The sequence below is a fragment of the Elaeis guineensis genome, chromosome 14 (genome assembly GCF_000442705.2).
Source record: "Elaeis guineensis isolate ETL-2024a chromosome 14, EG11, whole genome shotgun sequence".
Taxonomy (NCBI): Eukaryota; Viridiplantae; Streptophyta; class Magnoliopsida; order Arecales; family Arecaceae; genus Elaeis; species Elaeis guineensis.
The window spans coordinates 46,327,141-46,347,079 of NC_026006.2; the positions used below are offsets into that span (position 1 = coordinate 46,327,141).

A 19,939-nucleotide genomic window follows, 5' to 3' on the forward strand; every position below is an offset into this window, starting at 1 on the left:
TATAGTTGACCTATCAAAACATAAAGTACAATAATGGTTAGTCCCCAAAGTACCCCTCAAATCTATATACAAAACCAATTGGTTAATACCAGACTCAAGAATCAAAATGATAGAAAAAATAATTTCAATTTCAAAAGAACATGAATTAATTCCTTTAATCAATCAAGAATTAATTTCAAATATTAAAAACAAATATGAATTCCTCCACCTAGGCTTGGTCCAAGTAGCTGTCAAAACTTTAATTCATAGAGGTATTAATAGTACAATCTTAATGTATCTCAAGGATGGTAGGTTTGCAGAGTATCATGATTCAATCCTAGGAATGGTAAAGTCAAGTCTCTTTAATGATTTGGTTTATTTATTGCAACATGGACCTCACAGTCAAAATCAAAGATAGAAATATTCTCAAAACTTTAGAGATAGAAATCAAACTCCAGAATCTCAATATGCTACTTGGTTCCTATCCGGCCACAGTCTTTATAAGGATGTATTTCAAAAACCATCAATACCTCCAATCACATAGGAGTCTTGAACAAAAGAATTCTAGGACAAACTGATTACTTCCAAACTGACCCAAGCAAGAGAAATGTGTTCATTCCTAGAATACTGATCTGGGATCAAGTTCAACTCTCTGATGATTGGCTTCTCAAAAAGTCAATTCCAACAATTAGACAAGAGCGTAGCCAACTTGAGACGGTCACCACAACACAAGAAGGTGATGTTTCAATTCAATTTAACAGGATGAAAATTGAGAGAAATAATAATTGTAGATTTGATTTTCCAGCTATTTCTTCAACCTCAACTCCTTCTGCTGCTCCGATGAGATAAAGCTGCTCAATAAACATCAATTTGGCCCAAGTAGACCTTAGGCCCAATATTTCTCAACCTACCTATCAAGAACTATGTTAGGATTTGACGCCTCGAGATTCAGCCCACATTGAGCCCACAGCGAGGTTCGCGGCGAAAAACGGAGTCCAACGAGATCAAGATCACCTGAATCGGAGCTCGGATGGAGGAGATACGAGCTTTTGAAGTCGGCATGAGAATCGAGGCGGTGGAGGACCGCCGGCGACCGGCGGCGGGCGGCAGCGGCGCGGCTGCAGGCGGCGGCGCGCGGGACGCGCGTCCCAGGCCCGCGCGGGACGCGCGTCCCAGGCCCAGGCCCGCGCGGGACGCGCGACCCAGGCCCAGGCCCGCGCGGGACGCGCGACCCAGCGGCCTGCTGGCCCTTGCCCCGGTCCACCGTGGACCGGGTGGTCCACGGCGCGGTCTGTGGACCGCGTGGACGTTTCCCACGCGTTTCTCGCGGTCCACGGCCCTATTTCGTGGACCGGAGCGCGATCGGACCCAGGTGGCTCCCGGTCTTGATCGGACGGTCTGGGACGTGATTTGGCTTGATTAAGGAGTCCTAATCCTTCTCTAACATGTTTTAAGTCTTGTTTAAGCCTTTAAAAGGTGTTTAAGCTTTTAAAAGGCCTGAGACGAACAGGAGAGAGTGCGGTTTTCGGTTTTCTCGCCGCCGTACGAACCGAGAGGAGAGAGAGAGAGGCGTGAGGCGCTGTGAGAGAAGGAGCAGGAGGCTCCTGGACAGCGGTCGCCAGGCTCTTCAGGGGTTCAGGGGGGTCTCCAAGAGAGAGAGCTTTTGTGAGGGAAACTTTATGTGAGAGATAATTGGGTGTACAAGGGTTGAGGGTGAGGTCTCCTCTTGTAAAATTTTCTTTTCATAGTGAAGTTTGCATGCCCCGTGGAGGCGAGCCCTTTTGTGGCTGATCCACGTATTTTGATTGTTTTTCCTTTTGTTTTGTTTCTTCTTTCTTCCTGCTGCATCGCGTGGTACTGAAAGGATCTTGGGAGGTGGTGTTTTGGCCAGACATCCACCCAACAAACTAGTTAGAGTAGAATCCCCAAATATGCCTCCAACCTACTCTCAAATGGCTGATCCTAAAATCAATGTAATCAATTCAGAATTTATCATAGATAAAAACCTCCTTAGAAGATAATTTTATACTGAATACAATAAAATAAAAAGAGAAAAATTTTTCAAAACTTACAATAAAGCCCAAAAAGATGAAATTCAATTACGCTGTTATGCATTTATGAATTCAATCAGAGACCATATTAGATTCTTTGATTAGTTCAACTGGTTCGTCCTCCTTTTCAAGAAGTAAAAATTTCTGTTAGGAAAATCTAAGTGACAGCAAGCCCTTTAAAAGTCAAAAGTGATCTTCCTGAAGTAGTAAAGGATAGAGACATAAAAAATATAATTGAACAAAATAATTTTACAAACCAAAATTTGAAAATAATAGGAAATCAACTCACAAGAATAGAAGAAAAAATAGTTGAAGACAAATCTCAAGTTAAATCTTCAAGCACGACATCAATATTTAAACCCTTTGAAGTGTCTAAAAAATATAGTGAACAAATTCACGAAAAAGATCTGTTGGGAGAAGTTAACAAAAGATTAAAAATCTTTGAATTAATTCACAATATTTTAGATACCCCAGAAAGAAGTAGATGGCAATCAATCTCTGCATTGACCCAGAAAGATGATAACCTAAACCAATCTACATAACCAACCCAAAATGAAGATTTTAGTTCAGAGTCTTGTTTACCTGATCTAGAAATCCTCAGCCCAAATTTAAAAATTAATAACATCAAAAATTGGGCTAGTTCTTCAAAACCAATTGGTCCAAATCCTTAAAGACCATTCTGGTTCAGGCTTTCAATGCCAGATTTGGGCTTCGAAGAAAAGTCTCTAATCCAAAATCAATATTCGGCCACAGCAATCTATGAATGGAACATAGATGATTTGGTCAAGTCAAAACTAAATAATGGGGATCCTACATCGATGATCTAAGCCGTTGGATATCATTTACTACCTCAAAACTGCTTCTACACCTAAAATTATATGATTGAGAACCTTTGATTTATGCATCAAGTGATAAAAAAATACATCTAATTCAATTTTGTTTAAAATATTTAATTTTTTATTACTTGATGCATAGATTAGGAGTCTTCATATTATATGATTTTTTTTTTTTTTTGTATTTAAACAGTTTTGAGATAATAAATTATATTCAATAACCTAGATTTTTGATGTAGGATTTTTATTATAGAATTTTAATCTGATTAGATTTAGTATAAATCTGATCGATTCTAATCTATCTCCAGCTCTCCCGTAGGCATTGGATGTGATCAGGCCAACCGACCCAGGGTCAAGTCGGGTCCGGACCAACGCGATCCAGCTTGACCTCTGGTTGCAACTTAAAACAGCCCCATGGATTCAAAGTCCCCCTGCAAGCGAATCCTATGGGCCCGTCAGCGAAGCCGCCCACCTCGCCGCGGTCCCATTCGCCCGCCCCACCTCCTCCTCCGCCGCCGCTCCACCAGACCGACGCCGATGAGGAGGACGAGAACGTGAAGCAGCTCAAGGAGTGCTCCGCCCTCTACTTAGCCTTACAGGCAAGCCTTCCCTTCTTCTTCTTCTTTCTCTCGCCCCTCTTTTTGTCTTGGATCTCAACCACACCCATTTTCTGTGTTCTTCCAGGAATGCCTCGTCCAGACCAACCGGAACTGGAAATCCTGCCAACCCGGTACTATATCTTCTTCTTTTGGGCTTATCCATATTGGATTTCACTCTTTTTTGATTTTACTTTTTCAGACGTATGTTATAAAACGCTTTTTTTTTTTGGATTAATTTTAAGGGTTACAAGGACTTTACCGACAATTTTTAGGTCTTTTTGGATTCATGAAATTAGTTTAAGTCGATAGACGTGTTCTGTTTATTTTGGTTTGGACATAAAAACTCAATCTTGTAATTGTCTTTTTGTAGCTGAATTCTTTAAATACGAAGTAGTCACACTAAAATCCGAGTCTTTTTCCATGCTTGAATTGTACGCATATTCTTTTCTGATCTATATGGTAATTCTTTTAGAAAAAATCATCATGTTCCTGTATGTTTCATTGGTAATTGGTAAACAGATATCAAGTAACTTTAGGGAAAAAAAAAGTAACTATGTGAAATAGTCAATAGCCATAAATTTCAAAAATAAATATTTTTGCTTGTGGATGCTTGCATGCATATGCTTGATATGTTTCAAAGTTTCAAAATAATATTTGCCTTGGTGCACCTATTGAGAACTGGTTGTTAAAGAAAATGTAAAATCTTTCCTGTTATACTATGTTCCACCATCTGAACTGTTCTAGCATCAACAGCCAACTAGATGCTTAATTTATGAGACCTTTTTCCATTGGTAAATTTATATCTGAAATCTTACTAATATGACTCTCTCACAGTTATATGTTGCATGTCGTCAAATGTAACCAATGCAAAGACTAGATGTTTGTTAAAGTATGTCATTGTGTTCTACATTAGGTTTGTGACTTTTATACTTGTATTGCTTTGGTTTAGTCTATTATGAAGGATTTTCTGTGCCAAATGCATGGGTGATATTTGCATCTTGGAAGCATTCTGTGCAGTTTTTTCTGGAAAAAAAATTATCTACATTGAATGTGGGGGCAATTTCCAGAATTTGTGACAATTATGTTTTCCATGAGTTTTATAAGGACATATGATGATAAAAATAGGTTTCATGAATACCTATGAAAATCCTCCAAACATTTTTCATAAAGCTATTTTTTTTTTAGTTTTTAAGTATGTGTATTAATGGCTGGACATCTCTAAGGCAGTGAATGTGATCATTTAGATCAAGAAAATTTTATTTTATATTTCTATTAATTTCATTGACAGAAAAGATAGAAGAAGAAAATCCATGTTATGATAAATGCAAGGCTTGGGGTCTCCAGATCTGTTATTTTTCCCATGATGAATAAATATTGAGTAGCTTGCAAAACTTAGTTTTATGGGTAAAAACTGGAGCAGTTTATTCCTGATCAGTTCAATGAGATTCCCATCCAATCCCTCTGTTCTTTCTTTATTAATCGAATCCTATTTTATTCCTGATTTTTCCATTCTTTTAGGCATCTTTCGATTGGAACCAAGAGACCCTGCTACTCTTTCCTTATTTAATATAAATTTACCAACAAAATGTGCTTGCGGGTGTGAATGCTATTGTGTGTTTAGTTGAGATATTATCCCCTATCAGATTGATGCTTCAGTAGTATTGGTGCAAAAGCAGTGATGAAATATTGTGGACCCCCCCACACCATCTGCATCTTCACAAATTCTTAAATAATTAGCATGTTGAGATGACTTTTTCTGGTGGGCAGTAAAATTGCAATTTCTTTCTTCTTTCCCTACTAACTCTACTTGCTGTGAGAACTTTTGTAAGCTGATGGTAGAATGCTGCTGTTATCCTTTGCAATGCAATATAGTCTATTATTGTTACCTTGTATTCATCAGGTTCTGTTCGTTTTTCCTTTAACAGAAGTTCAGGCATTAAAAGCCTGTCAGGCAAGGAGAAATGATGGTAGAGAAAAGTGAGAGTGGTCGCAAGCTACAGCTTTACAACCGTGTAAGTGGTTGCACACTGCAGATTATGCTAAAGCTTATTTATTAAGATATCCTTCTTCAAGGATAATGACATAGAAAAAGCTGCAACAGCAGCATAGCATTCATAACAAAAGCTGCAACAGCAGTGTAGCATTTTGAATTCATAAAACATTCTTTCTTGGTATGGAACTGTGTTGAAAATTAGATAAACATGTTACTTGACCTATTAAAGCATTCCTGATTATTTCAATATGTGATGAACACCAAATTGCATGGAGACCAATTTCTCTGCCTCTAAGCAACAGGGATTGAGTGAATGCATGTGGTTTGGATTAGTAGATTATAATTTTAATTTCACATTCATTTCATTGTTTGATTTAGCTGCCTTGGAAATGAGGGAAGGATATGAAATTGAATGCTGAAGAACATACCTAATATGATGATAAAGAGATCAAAGTATCATATGGAGTATGAGAGAAATGTATATAGATGGAAAATTTCAAGGCCTTTCTAACTGAATGCTGAAGATGGATGCATATCTTGTCTACAGTGGGCGGTAAATGCAATTGAAGATGAGGCTTCTTTGAGGTCATATTCAATTCTTAAGAACAAAAGATATGTTAGGCATAGAATACGAAAAATATGGAAGACAAGAAAAATGTTGTCGGAGAGATGTGGGTCTTATGGATACTTTAATTCGATAGTAGGTAAAAGAAAGATGATATGATTGTCTTGATGATCGCTTTCTCAATTTGTTTCATATATTCCTTTTATATTAAGCTCTACACTTTTTTGAAGTCCCATATATATTTCTTTTCCTTGTTGTTTGCATCTGGAAGACGACGATGAAGGAAAGTCTCTCTCAAATAGGTTTCTGAAGCTATCTTAGTGCAAGAAAACAGTAAAAAGGATAATAGAGTGGCTGCATCTCATAAGTTTTCTTCTCCTTGTTACACTTTAAAACCTGCTTTTGTATGACCTTTTGTTTAGTAATTCATATTGCTAAATGTTGATTAGGTAGAAACATATTTTCCCCCTCCCACCAGGTAGAAACATGAGAGCCACTGCAGACCCTAATGAAAGCACATCCTGCTTAGTGATATTCTCGTTTATATTTTTGGCTTTGCTAGATTCTTCAATTTCATACAATATCTTTGAGCTGGAAGCTATTCATTGTGGCTATTTAAAGAATCCCGTTGAAATTTGAAGATAGCTTCTGATGGTAGGTCTAAGGTAGCATATCAAAAGCGACCACATATATTCCTTAATTAGTGGAAACATTTTCATAAGAGGGAAGAGATTAGGAGAAGTTTGAATTCAGTGGTAGGAAATGTTAAATTACATTTGAACCAAAATCCATACACAAAAAAGAAGGAATAATTTACAAAATCAAATGATTCAAGTAAAGTATAGATTGGAGCATTTTTACATGTTTATGCTAAAACCTACACCTTAGCAAATTTGATAATTCAATCAACATGCCAGTCTAGCACCGTCATATAAGAAGAAAAATAGAAGCAAATTATCTTCATAAACTCAATTGTCTTCTATCTTGTTGCCCGTATTTTTTGTAAAAAATAATCACAAACAAATATGAATATGACAGAGAAATTGAAGCGAATAGACTATATGCCTCTTAGACATCGCAAATCTATGTCATGAATTTTATGCATAACCCTTAATTAATGTCACCTTAATATATGTAAAATTAAAGGCTCGGATAGTTGATGCCCCCTGGAGCTCTTTGTATGGACAACTGTGCATTTCAAGACATCAACTGATGCACCTATCCTATGCCTTCTCGATTTTGATGAGGCATCTGAATTTTCACATGGTGCCTCTCATATTAGGAATTGCTAGTCCTCAGCAAATAGAGGCACCAAAGTGCCTAATTAAAGAAGATTCTTAATGATGCTAGGAAGCAATACTTCATGAATGACATTCTTGTATGCTATTGTGCAAGCTTGAACTTGTAGTAGAACTGACACTTGACACACCAGGTAGCGCTGCTGCTTGCAATAATACACCTTTAACTTGATCCAAAAGAGTCTTTCTCAAAAGAAGAAGAAGAAGAAGAATGAAGGCTCTGCTCCTTGAACCTTCCACTCCAAATACCATGTACTGCATCTTGTTGTAAGAATACGTCTTTATGTAGCATTTGGTGACCCAAATGGGATCATCATGCTGATCTAAGATCATTGGTGATTCGAATCCTATGATGATCTAATCACCAGTGATCTAAGATCATGGTATTTGGTAGGTCATGATTCAGTGATTAAAGATTTTTTGGTATCCACAAGTAATTTGTTTGGTATTCTATGAAAATCTAAAATTATTAATTATATAATACCAAAACTATTTATAATATATTATATATATATATATTAATCATATATAATATATTATAAATAAAATATTACTAAATTTATTAATATATCAATAATTAATAGTATGTATAAAAATATATTTACTGGTCCTATAAAAATATATTTAATTGTTATTATAGAATTAATATTTTTATTTATACTAATAATATATTATTTATTAATATGAATATTTATTTTAATTAAAAAAATAAGATAAATAGAATTAATATATTAAATATATTTATTATATAAATATAAAGTACATTAAGATATGTTTATTCTAATTTAAAATTATCATTGAACCATAATATGACAATAATATGATTAATAATATATTATAACATAATATATATCATAAATATAATATATAATATCAAATATAATATAATATAATATCATATATATAATATTGATATAATATATTGACGGTATATTGATATATTAATTTTTTTGCTAGATTGAGAATTATTTTTGTACTTATATTTTAGCTCAAGATCACTGTCTGAGAGTGATCTTAGATTTCCGATCTCGAGGACGAGTATCTCATTACTGGATTGGAAGTTGATTTAATAAGTGAGGGTGATTTGAAATCACTGCCACATAGAATCATTATGGTGTAATCAAATGCGGTGATTTTATCAGCTTTACCTACATCACTTTTGATCTTAGATAGATCATCCCATACCAAACGCCTCCTTAGCTTGATCCAAAATGTGTATTTCTCAAAAGAAAGTAAGAAAGAAAAAGGAAAGGTAAAAATAGAAAAGAAAAAGAAATGATCCAGAAAGTAGGAATTGAGAACAAAGTTGTGCTTTATTTGGCTAGCTAGCATGTCTTTGAAATACGGGTGAGAAGATTATGAATGTATGGTGCTTGAACAAGGACATACATACTGGAGACGTTGGGTCTGGTAATGCTGCTTGACGAAGAAAGAAGGAAGAGATCTCCTAAGATATATATTGCAGGAGCTCTTCCAGATATGTAGTTTTTGCTTTTAGTTGTTCACTCTGGCCTGTAGATTGATTGACTTTCAAATTGGGCAACTTGTATTCATTCTTATTCTCATTTAACTTAATCCATGCTTATTCTCATCTAACTAATAATTTGGTGCCATTGGTTAAACCAGTTAGAGAATGCTAGTCGGCAGTACCCTTTGCTTCGAGCTAATTTAAGTGTAGTTTGGATAATCCATGTCAGGCTTGCAGACTTAACAATTGTCCCATTGCATTTGTTTTCATCAATCACTCTAAGCATAGAAGCATTAGATCAGGAGGCTGGAATAAACCCATCTGATAGGCCAGTGTTCCCAGATGCTTCTTGCAAACTAGGTAGTTTGTGGCCTATATATTGGGGAAAAGCCCTAGAGAGCTTATTATTGCATGATAAGATTTATGAGGGAGGACAGGTTTCATGGTGACAACTTTGTCAAAGATTGATATATGCAGGATAGAGTCTTCCTTACTGGAAGTGAGGTGCCGGCCATAAGCCTACTGGCTCCTAAATAAAGAAAAAAGAATTTTTAGACTGTCTAAGAAGGATCCTGAAAAAACTGATTATTTTACTAATCAAGAATTATGAAAAGAGATTTTTTTCCTAATGGATGGATGCTTCCTATGATCATTGTTCAGATCAACAAAGTGAGAGAGGAGAGTTGTAAAGGTGGGATACCAGCATTGCGTATGAATGATAAACAAAACTTCATATATTAGCTAAGCATGGATAGGACAGTTGATGCAAAAAATTTTCAGATTCTAGAAAATGCAAGAAAAGTGGGTTTAAAATGCAATCCATAGGACTCCACCTGGATATCCAAAAAAAATAAATGCATAAAATAGAGTGAACTTTGGTGGTGTAGCCGAATATGGTAAGGTTTCTATTTATAATAATAGAGATAGAGATTTTATTAGTTGGCAAGTTATTGGAGTGTGCTATGTAAGTTGGGAGGCCAAAATGCTACGTTTGAAAAGGCATTTGAGAAACTGTTTGAATGCTAGAAGATCTTGTCAATCGGATAATATCTTCTCACCGAGCATCTCTTTAAAAAACATGGTGAAGCGATAGCTCTGGAAAGAGATTGGGTTGCTAAGAAAAGCAATCATTTCTTGATTTTTGTTGATAAATAATCATTTTTAAGAGGTGAGTTATCTTATCTTTAGAAGCAAGAGATTAATATAATATAAATTTTATTTACTGGACTATATAGTTCATTTTTTTTTATTTTTTTTAAAAAATAAATAGGATCATTAGCAATGAAATATGATTCGGACTTGGAGTTTGTGTCAGCAAACTTGGAGTTGTTATAGTGGAAATTTTAGTTTTCAAATTGACCATAAATTTGTAGTTGGTGACTTTTTGAATTTGTTGATTTTAATATTTAAATTTAAATTTAGTCGTTCTGACTCAGTGTTTATTTAATTATTTAATGGATGATGGATTTAGATTTTTTTTATTATTTTTTTAATTTATTTGAGATGGATTTATAAAGAGGATTATTATGATTGGCTTTGTGTTATCATGAGCGAGACCCATGATGGTATGCCATGTTATGTCCAATATCCATCTAGCTTCCACCATATTTTCTGAAGAATGCAATGGGCAATATGTCATGGCTAACTTCTGTACGGTGTTTTTGAGTTCTATTCTAGTGATCTATTCTGGCATATAGCGCAAACTCGTGTACGTGAGGTGCATCTGTTGTCAACATCTCCCCTTTTCCAAGTATATCCTTCTTATTTTCTAACTCTAGCACAACTCTATAGGCTCTTTTTAGAGTTTCTCAATGCATACTCTCAAAAATCACAGATACATTTATTGCCATAAGACTTTGGTGGGATGTTGATGTGGCTGAAACTGAACATCAATCAAGATCTACAACGTCAGAGGGTACCAGCAAAAAAAATCTACATTCATCGAGGGTGTTCTGACGGAAGGTACCTGCAAAAGAAATCCATACTAATCGAAGATGTTTCGACGGAGATTTTTCGATGCTTAAGTTAGTCAGAGTTTTGAAAACAGTGGATGGAAAAGATTGCAAGGATGGAATAAGTTTGCTTGCCTTAGAGATTGCCTTCCTATTTCTTTTATCTGAAGATTGAGCTCGTAGGCTACTAGTCGAAATTTATGTTTGTTAGATCTAACTTTGTAGGTCGATAGGCCATGTTCTGACTTTCGTCGTGGGCAAAATTTCTTTCACTCCTCCATATCGAGATTGTTAGCCATTGATATCAAACATAGGCTTCATCTATACCGTTTGATTGTATGGGTGGTATCTGAGTTCACAACTGGTGTGATCTCATTGCATCATCTTGAGCATGCTCCTGTGGGGGATTGGTTTCGGTTAGCAGATCTTTCCCGCAACAACATTCGTGATCACATGCATTGCATATCTCATAATCTAGTTAGAAACAAAAGATGTGTGACTGGGCCTTTTCAATAGGGGTGAAAGTGGTATAGATATTGTCCATTCGAATCTATTTTTGTATCTACATCAATCCAGATATGGACAAAAATTTGAAGATCAAACAAATATCTGTATCTGTATCTATATCGATAAAAAAAATGGATATGGATATGGATAGACAGCTATCCGATCTATATCCGAATATCCGAATTTACATATAATCCTATATAATTTTATATAATACTTATTAATTTTAAAAAAAATATACAAACATATAAATATATTATTAACTTGATTTATTATCTATTTAATAAATCTTTGATTATGTAGTCATAAAGTTTAATTATGTAAGTTACATCCGTCATTATATCCATACTTCTAGTATCCGAATTATATCCATTTAAAATAAATATGGATATGAATTTTTGCATTCGAATAATATCTGTATCCGTATTTGTTATTGACAGACAAAATAAATATGGATATGGATATGCTGGTATCCAATCCGTATCCGATCCGATTTCAGCCTTACTGATGATTCATAGATTTAAACAGTGGCTAAGACTAGGTGGAATTAGAGCTAGGCTAGGCTGATTCGGGTCGCACACATGCTCGAGCCCAGGCTGAAAGCTTTTTATGAGCTTCTGGCCGGCTTCAGGCTCAAAATTTCTTTCCAAATTCAGACCTAAGCTCGAAGCTCAATTGGACCTAACCCAAATAAATCCAATTTGGCTGAAAGGCTAAGTCCGATCTTGATCAGCCCAAAATGCTTGAACACAACCTAGAAAACTGCAGGTGGAAGATCCTAATATTGAATTTGGCCTGGGATTAGAAGTTGGGCTTAGGCTTTAGGGTGGACCCTGGCCCGGCCAAGCATCTACCCCAGCCCAAACTGACATTTATTCAAGCCCTATTTTCAGGTCTAAACCTGGCCTGGATAATCTCAGGTCTGGCCCAATGCTTGACTCAAAGCCTGCTCGGCCGGACAGGCCTCGGCTTAGTCTGAATCCATTTGCAGCCCTAAGTAGGAGGCTTACTTTCAGGGACAGTCCTTATCCGCCTGTTAATATGATATATTCTTACCACAATAGTTGGATGGCAACTTAAAAGGTTTCTTACCTTGAATTGTCGAAGCAATGTGCGAAGCCAATTTCTCAAGGGCTGCAACGGTGGAGTCAACCGGGGAGGTGGACTAGAACTTGTGCTAAGGCGTTATTGAACCTTTGTTACTATTAAACAATCATTTAGACAGAATAGGTATTGATGAGCCCATTTAAAGAGGTTGCGGATGATCTACCATTCACAGAATCAATAACATGAGAGATTATCTTGTCATCCAAGCCTATAGTTGTATGAATCTCCCCCTAGCATCCCTCTTGATAAGAATAAAAAGAAAGGTGGTACTTCATAAACTTCATAGAACAGAAATGATGATATTGAGTATAATTTCTTTCTTCTAGTAATTAGTAATATCAAAGGAAAAATATGACTTGCTTAATCCTTCATTACAGCACTTCAAGAATCATCGATGGTTCTTAATCATGGGATGTTTAAGGTATCCAACATTTCAAAAGCACAACAAAAAAAACAAACATATATATAAGAGAGAGTTAGATTTTAACTACACTTGAATGGATCTCCACTTAAATTTTATCAAATTTACATTGGATAATGGAAGTCCCATATTAATGATCTGAAATATTAGATGAATATGCTATCTCTAAATTGCTTATTAAAAATCACATGATTTGAAGGCTCTTAAGCTATATATGAAGTGATTAAAAAATATATATAATTTAAATTAATTTAGACTGTCTAATTTTTTGACTATTTGATATATGAGTTAGGAGTTTCTAAATCATATGATTTTTGATATATAAATATTTTAAAGATAATAGATCATATCCAACTTAGATCATTGATATGGGATTCTTATTATCTAATATAGGCCTAATCAAATCTAAAAAAACTCTACTTGAGGTGCAGCTATACTAAATCTATCAGTTAGTCGGTCTCTCCATCTGTCTCTGTAATGTTTCCATTTGTTTTGGAATAAGGTTTCCATTTTTGGGATTATCAAGATGCTTGAATAAATATTTTTTATGTTCAGAATTTTGAATTCAAACATTCATAGTTTCTAAAGTTCAAATCTTACAACATTCTTCTATTCAGATGGCTCTACCAAAACTGGTGGTTGAAATTTGAGGCTACTCCGGAAATATTCTCCAACAAGATAAGGCAATAGCATGCCAAAGATGTTCTGGCCTCAATGAATTCAGCCTTGTTATTAGGTGCTGCATTGAAACAGGATTGCCATGGATACCTAAGCAGGAATGCAAAATAAAAGGTGATCAATTCCCATTATTCTTCACCAGAAGGACTTACATCAAGAGATGGAACCTGTTTGATGAACAGCCAATACTCCGAGGCCATGAATTGGAAAAAAGCTTCATCTGGATCCCATAACTTATATTCAATATATCTACTAAAAGACCTATACTTAAGCCAGACAGAGGACTAAAATGCTATGCTCAAAACAATTCAAGAAGCTCCTCAACCACGGTACCAGATATACCAAAAAATGTATCTTGAAACAGTGGGTCAAAGCCAACCAAGACAATCCTCTCCAACAAGGAGACTTCTCAAACCAGAGAAAGATCCCGACATCATCGATAATATAGACCTCTCAATGTATCATCGAGAAACAAGAGTAAAAGATTATTCTGAAACACAGCATCTACATTAGTCTTGCTACTTCAGAAATGCACAACTTGTTCAATCCTGGAGAATGAAAAAAAATAGAGAAAAGAAATGAAAACATTCTCTACCGAACAAATGAAAGACTGACCTTGTAGAGCAACCTTATTCCAAAGCACGAATAATGGTTAAATCAATATAACAGTACAAAACCAGCTCAGCCAATTTGATCAGATAAGATACCATGTGACTGATGCGACATCTCATACGGTAATTAGGATAAGGGTTGGACTTCGGGAAGCCCGTTCGCATACGGGACTTTCCACCATTACATCGTCCATAAATTTCATCAAAATCCGAATATCAGGATAAATGGAAGTGACAACTACACTAAAATTCCTAACGGACGTTAATAGTAATTGAACAGCATAACAATAGTGTCCTGGACTTCAAACCAACTGAAGTCTAGGACTTCAATCAGCTTCAAAGCTACAGACTTCAAATCCATTCAAGCTCGTGAAAGTCTCTATAAAGATGATGATGGAGATATTGCCACTAGTGTTACAATTCAAAACACTATGAATATCTTACCCAATTACTATTAATATATATCAATAATCTTTTTGTCACCGTCACTTCGACTTGTCCTTAGTGTTATTTTAAATGTCGCATTCTATTTTAAAATCGTACAACATCTTATCCGACAAAATGGACAGGCTGAACAGATTCTGTACAATTATATTGATTTGATTATTATTCTTATTTTGAAATAAATTTGCTTTGTAGAGTTCAGTATATCATTTATTTGATAAAAAATATTTTTATATATTTTCTCCACCTAACTTAAGGTTGCATGTGATACATTGCCGAATAATCTTAGAAAATAATATAGATTATCTTTGAGATAAATTATTATTATTAAATTATTAATAATATTAATTATTATATTTAATATATATAAATAATATCATAATAAAATTATTAAAAATTTTGTATAATAATTAGATTATCGATAATATAAAATTAAAATTTTAAAATATTTATAATAATTTTATCTTGATATTTTTTTTTATGATGAAAAATAACGAAAATGATGTGAATATGATGGTGATGTAATGAAATAACGGATTGAAAGTTGTAGAGAACCACAGGCACCGAAAAAAAGTGAGGAAAAAATGGATGCGTGCGAAGTCATAGAGATAGTAGAGACAAACATGAAGGAGCCGAGAGAGGTTATGGGGGACAAGAGTGGAGAAGCCGTAAATAGATAAAAGAAGACGAAGAAGCCATGAGCTGAAGGTGCATGCAGAGAGAGATGGAGGATTGGACAATAATTTTTATATGATTTTTTTAAGAAATAATTTTATTCAAAATTTTTATTTCACATTACCAAAAAAGTAATCTAGATAGCTATCTTTTTCAAAATAATCTAGATTGTCTTCCATGAGGCAAACTGAATTGTCAAGATAATCTAAATTATCATTCAAAAACCATATCAAATACTGTAATCCAAATTATAGCATTTAATTGCCAGCAATTTTAGATAGATCGTCCGCTACCGAATGCAACCTAAAATCCAATACAGACCATTTCAGATAACTTAAAATCTGATACAAACACTTATGAGTCAACTATATTACTTGCTCAGGAAGCAACAGAAATAATCAAGCTGGAGAAAAGTTTCAGGAGGCAAGAGTGAACTTGAGTGAAATGCTATTGACACAGTGGCGTTCATCAGTAGGTGTGTTGAACCCCTCTCCTTTGAACACATGGCCCAAATGCCCACCACAAGCTGCACAAGTGATTTCCGTTCTCCTCCCATCGGGATCAGGCTGACAATACAAGTCAGCCTTGTAAGCAATTGTTACGAACTCAAATGAATGGGCTGGCATAAAGAATAGCATGAAAACATAATAAAAATAATAAGCGAAGACACACCGAGCGATTTATGGCTCCTGGAAGACCCTCATAGAAAGCTGGCCAGCCACACTCAGAATTGAACTTGGTAGTGGACTTGTAAAGGGGAGTTCCACATCCGGCACATCCGTATATACCTTCATCGAAGAATTTGTCATATTGACCGGTGCCTCGGCATCTGAAAGACACCATCAAATTAGCACTGAGATAAAACAAGAAATAAGGTCGTATTTTTGACTAGGTGTTAATGTCATAGTTATGAAATTGAACCAACCCCCCCAACCAAACAAAAAGCCAGTACATATCCTTCCAAATTTTTTCATAATCTCATTTGTGACTGCATGAACATGAATATGTAAGTTTCCTACACTTTTTGCTTTTTGCTGGACAATAGTCTGGTTCTAAATGAGTAAAAGAATAATGCAATTCATGGGAAATACTCATTGAGTTAAATGACAATGTTAGGCCTTGGTCATAGTAATGAGCCTCCATTCCATTCATTTAAAGTCAACTGAAATGAATGGCAGCTTTGTAATGACTCTAACTTATGAGCCACTTCAGAAGCCAATATCTAGTCTCTTCCTCAACTCCTTTCTTTGTCTATTTTATTTTTCTAAGGATGAGGGGTGGGTTCCATTAGAATGTCCCATTTTCTTTTTAATCTTTTTAAAAACAAAATATATGGTAACGTGAACCATAAATATCATAACCCAGCATTAAATCTGAAACTGGTCCATTCAAGCTCATGAATCAGCATAAGTTCATCACTGGAAAAACCATCGAGGAAACCAGAAATACAAGTTGCTAATTTGAGCTGAGACTTGCAATTTGCAGATATTCAAGCATGATGACACGATAGATGGGGGGATTAGAAGAGAAGTCAGAACAAAATATCTACAATTGATACATTAAGTGAACATTTGCACATCTTTTTCAGGAAAAAAATGTTACATCAAAGTTATGTGAGTTTTTTTGTGAATGTGAGGTTGTAATAGAGCCGTTACATTTCTCATATCTTAAATGTATCCACATGCCATCAGATTCAAGGGATACATAAGATTATCTTGAATTTCCTAAGATATTCTCTTTGTTATTTTGTTAAAAGGAAAACATGTAGGTGCAAAATACTAATGATTCAAAAATGAAAACAAAGAAATTTCTGAAATGCATCTACTTGTCAACTGTTTAACCATAAAACCATCTGATAATTGTCAAACACATTTAAGTGCCCTTTCGCTTTTAAATGATGCCATCATACTTCGTAAGTAGAGATTCATTATTATACAGCCAATGAACAAAGCTTTAAGCCAGTGCAACGGTAGGTTTGGATCCAGGAGAAGGGAAGAAGAGCTTGTAAATAAAAAATAAAATTGGAAAAAAAAAAAAACTTCGAACCAGGAAGTGCCTGGAAGAAGTTGCAGAAGCAAGATATTGAAGAGATTCCAAAGCTGGTGCAGGGTAGAAGAGTCCAACTAGTATAAAGCAACCAATTGAATCATAATTTGTAAATGAAGTGATGGCAGTATAATTTGTAAATAAAGGTTCATTATTATATAACAAATCAACCAAGATTTTTCCTATTTACATGAGAGTTACAATGGAGCAAAACTCCAATTTGAGAACGCTACATGAAAAAAGTGAGCAAAACCTTTATGATTGGTTGTTAGCTTGACTCGTATCCTGTGTGTTAAATGCCAAATTCATGAAATAGGCATTTTGAAGCAAGGTAGAAGCCATCCACAAACCCTCAAAGACCAGTTGATAGGCAGGGAAATGTAGGAGTGTTGCAACCTTAACATTGTCTTGCAAATTATATCTCAACACAAACAACTTATTGAATTAATAAATCAAAAGAAAACAAGGAACCATCCTTGAGAACCTGAATCAGAAGCAGGTACAAGAGTAGGTTCAAATGCAGGAGCAAGGAAGTGGAGCTCAATGTAAACTTTGAATAGGAAGAGCTTAGGAAGCAGGTCCTGGAGAAAGATATTTGAGATTTCAGAGCAGTTGCAGCACTCTAGGTAAAAGACTCCAGGTCATATGAATCAACCAATTAACATCAAATAAATTAGGAAATACAGAAGGTATCAAGCTAAGTAGTCAAAAGAATGAAATGCTGAAAAGTACCAAAAGATTAAGTCATTCTCCAAATTCACGCATTCAAACCACTAGTTTTGAAGGTCAAAGTAGAGAGCAATAGACAACTATATGATTTAGCCGATAATGTATTCATCTTAGTCATCAAACATACAAGAAATAGTGAACTAAGAAATAAATCAATTATACATTCAAGCAAATAAATCAATTATACATTCAAGCATTAGGCAGCATAATGCCTGTAATTCAGCAGATAGGAACGGCAAAACAAAAGGACTTGAAACAGTAAGTAACACAAATCACAATATTTCAAAAGATGCATCTTACTGGAAACTGAGACAATCCAAAAACAAGATAAATTCAGCACATAGCTTTTCATGTTGACAAGTACTAAACTGCCAACTGGAAAACAAAACCAGAGTAATCCATAATTCCAAAAAAAAAAAAAAGATGCACTAAATCAAACTAGAAAATAACAAGTCTATAGCAAAACAAATAAACAAACAGATAAAAATATTATCAAAATCCAACTACCAGAGAAACAGAATGGTATAATTGATAGCTAACATGGCACTAAGCAGACCAACATTTCCAACATCAAAGCCAAGAATAAGCTGGCCTTAGTCCCTTGATCTTATCCCAATAACATTATATGGGTAACACATGTTTGAATTAATTAACCCTAAAAGCACATAAAGACTTTCATGACAATGAAATTCTAAGTAGCCAAGAATCAAATTGTTCAAAAGCCAAGGAACAATCGATACAAGAATACTTCATTAAATTCGCAGTCTAAATGCAACAAAGCTAATCATCAGGATCATACAAATTCATTAAGAATTTGATAAAAGAAATAATCCAGAACCAGGTGTGTAAATTAAAATCTGTAAACCAAGAAAACTATGCGAAGCAAGCTCACATGGTTTACTCCCAGGAAAAAAAAGTCCCAAGAAGATAGAATTTTCAAGATAAGCACATCTAAAAATTTAGGCTATATTGGGAGCTTTTAATTCCAAAATCCTTCCTTGTCACGAAAAAGTTGGGCTAAGTTGACTACCTTTCGTCAAGAAAGGAATGGAATTGATTCCACCTCCTTTTTCCCAACCCAAGGCTTTTATAGTTTTGGAAAGTTGCGATATTTTTATGGAGGTGTTTGAATCTTGACAGGAGAAAGATCTAAAAATTGAAAAAAAAAATGTACTCAAAGAACTATAACCAAGGTATAAATTTTAAAAAATACAATCATTTCATGAATTTATAAATCTTCATTAAACATCCAAACGAGAAGCAGGTTTCAAAAACTTACAGATCAAATAGACCTAAAATCACAAATTTCCTGATGTTATGGCACATCAAAACACATACTTCCACAAAAGCTACAAAAACACGCCAAAAAAAATCATGAAAATCACCTAAATCAGCATAACACTAAGATCAAGCCACAAGAACTCGAAGAAGAAGGGGGAAAATAAAAGAAATAATAGAGCGAATCATACTCAGTTCCCTTCATCCGAAGGATCCGGAACTGCTCCGGCGAGAGGATCGCCCTCCACTCCTCCTCAGACTTCTGGACGGAGCCCGACGCCATCACCAGACCAACCCTCCGGCTCGGATGAGACAACACCAACGACGGCTTGGGTTGGAGGTGGATAAATATAAAGACCTGACCTTGGTTTTTCTGAGCGAACGTGGACGGGAATCTGGGCCCGGGGGTGAGAGCTATCAGCATGCATTCCTTAAACGCTGGTGCTGGTGCTGGATTCCCATATCTTATCCTTCCTTTCCTGTTGTTTTCGAAGGAGAGGTTGGAGGTAAGATTGGGCCTTGGGAGTACGTCCTTTGATCGTAGTGGAGGCTGGCCGCATAAAGAGGAAAGGCTAGTGAAGATATTTAGAATATGTTGGGTTTCCAAGGAAGATCAAGTCTAGTCCAGGATGACACTCAGTTGCTTCATTTAGCCCTTGTTTTGTTGCGACTAGCTATTTTATCTTTGTTGACAATCCTAAGCAA

General features: G+C 35.3%; 2 protein-coding genes across 6 annotated transcripts; one reads left to right on the forward strand and one right to left on the reverse strand.

The window, feature by feature from the left end:
* The first annotated feature begins 3,284 nt into the window (after positions 1–3,284).
* LOC105057863 (uncharacterized) lies at positions 3,285–13,935 on the forward strand. Of its 5 annotated transcripts, none has more exons than XM_010940585.4 (4): positions 3,285–3,462; positions 3,548–3,593; positions 5,388–5,474; positions 13,391–13,935. In XM_010940585.4, exons 1-3 carry the CDS (start codon positions 3,310–3,312, stop codon positions 5,441–5,443), a joined length of 255 nt encoding a protein of 84 aa, XP_010938887.1. In that variant the 5' UTR covers positions 3,285–3,309; the 3' UTR covers positions 5,444–5,474; positions 13,391–13,935. The 5 variants fall into 5 exon arrangements, with proteins under 5 accessions (XP_010938887.1, XP_029124139.1, XP_010938884.1 ...); XM_029268306.2 differs by lacking the exon at positions 13,391–13,935 and adding an exon at positions 10,621–10,742; XM_010940582.4 differs by lacking the exon at positions 13,391–13,935 and adding an exon at positions 7,453–7,751.
* A 1,478-nt stretch (positions 13,936–15,413) lies between these two features.
* Positions 15,414–19,794, reverse strand: LOC105057864 (peptide methionine sulfoxide reductase B5). The gene is made up of 3 exons (XM_010940586.3): positions 19,426–19,794; positions 15,854–16,010; positions 15,414–15,747 (listed from the first exon to the last, which is right to left on the reverse strand). The coding sequence occupies exons 1-3, from the start codon at positions 19,656–19,658 to the stop codon at positions 15,598–15,600; spliced, it is 540 nt and encodes a 179-aa protein (XP_010938888.3). The 5' UTR covers positions 19,659–19,794; the 3' UTR covers positions 15,414–15,597.
* Between the last annotated feature and the right edge of the window lie 145 nt (positions 19,795–19,939).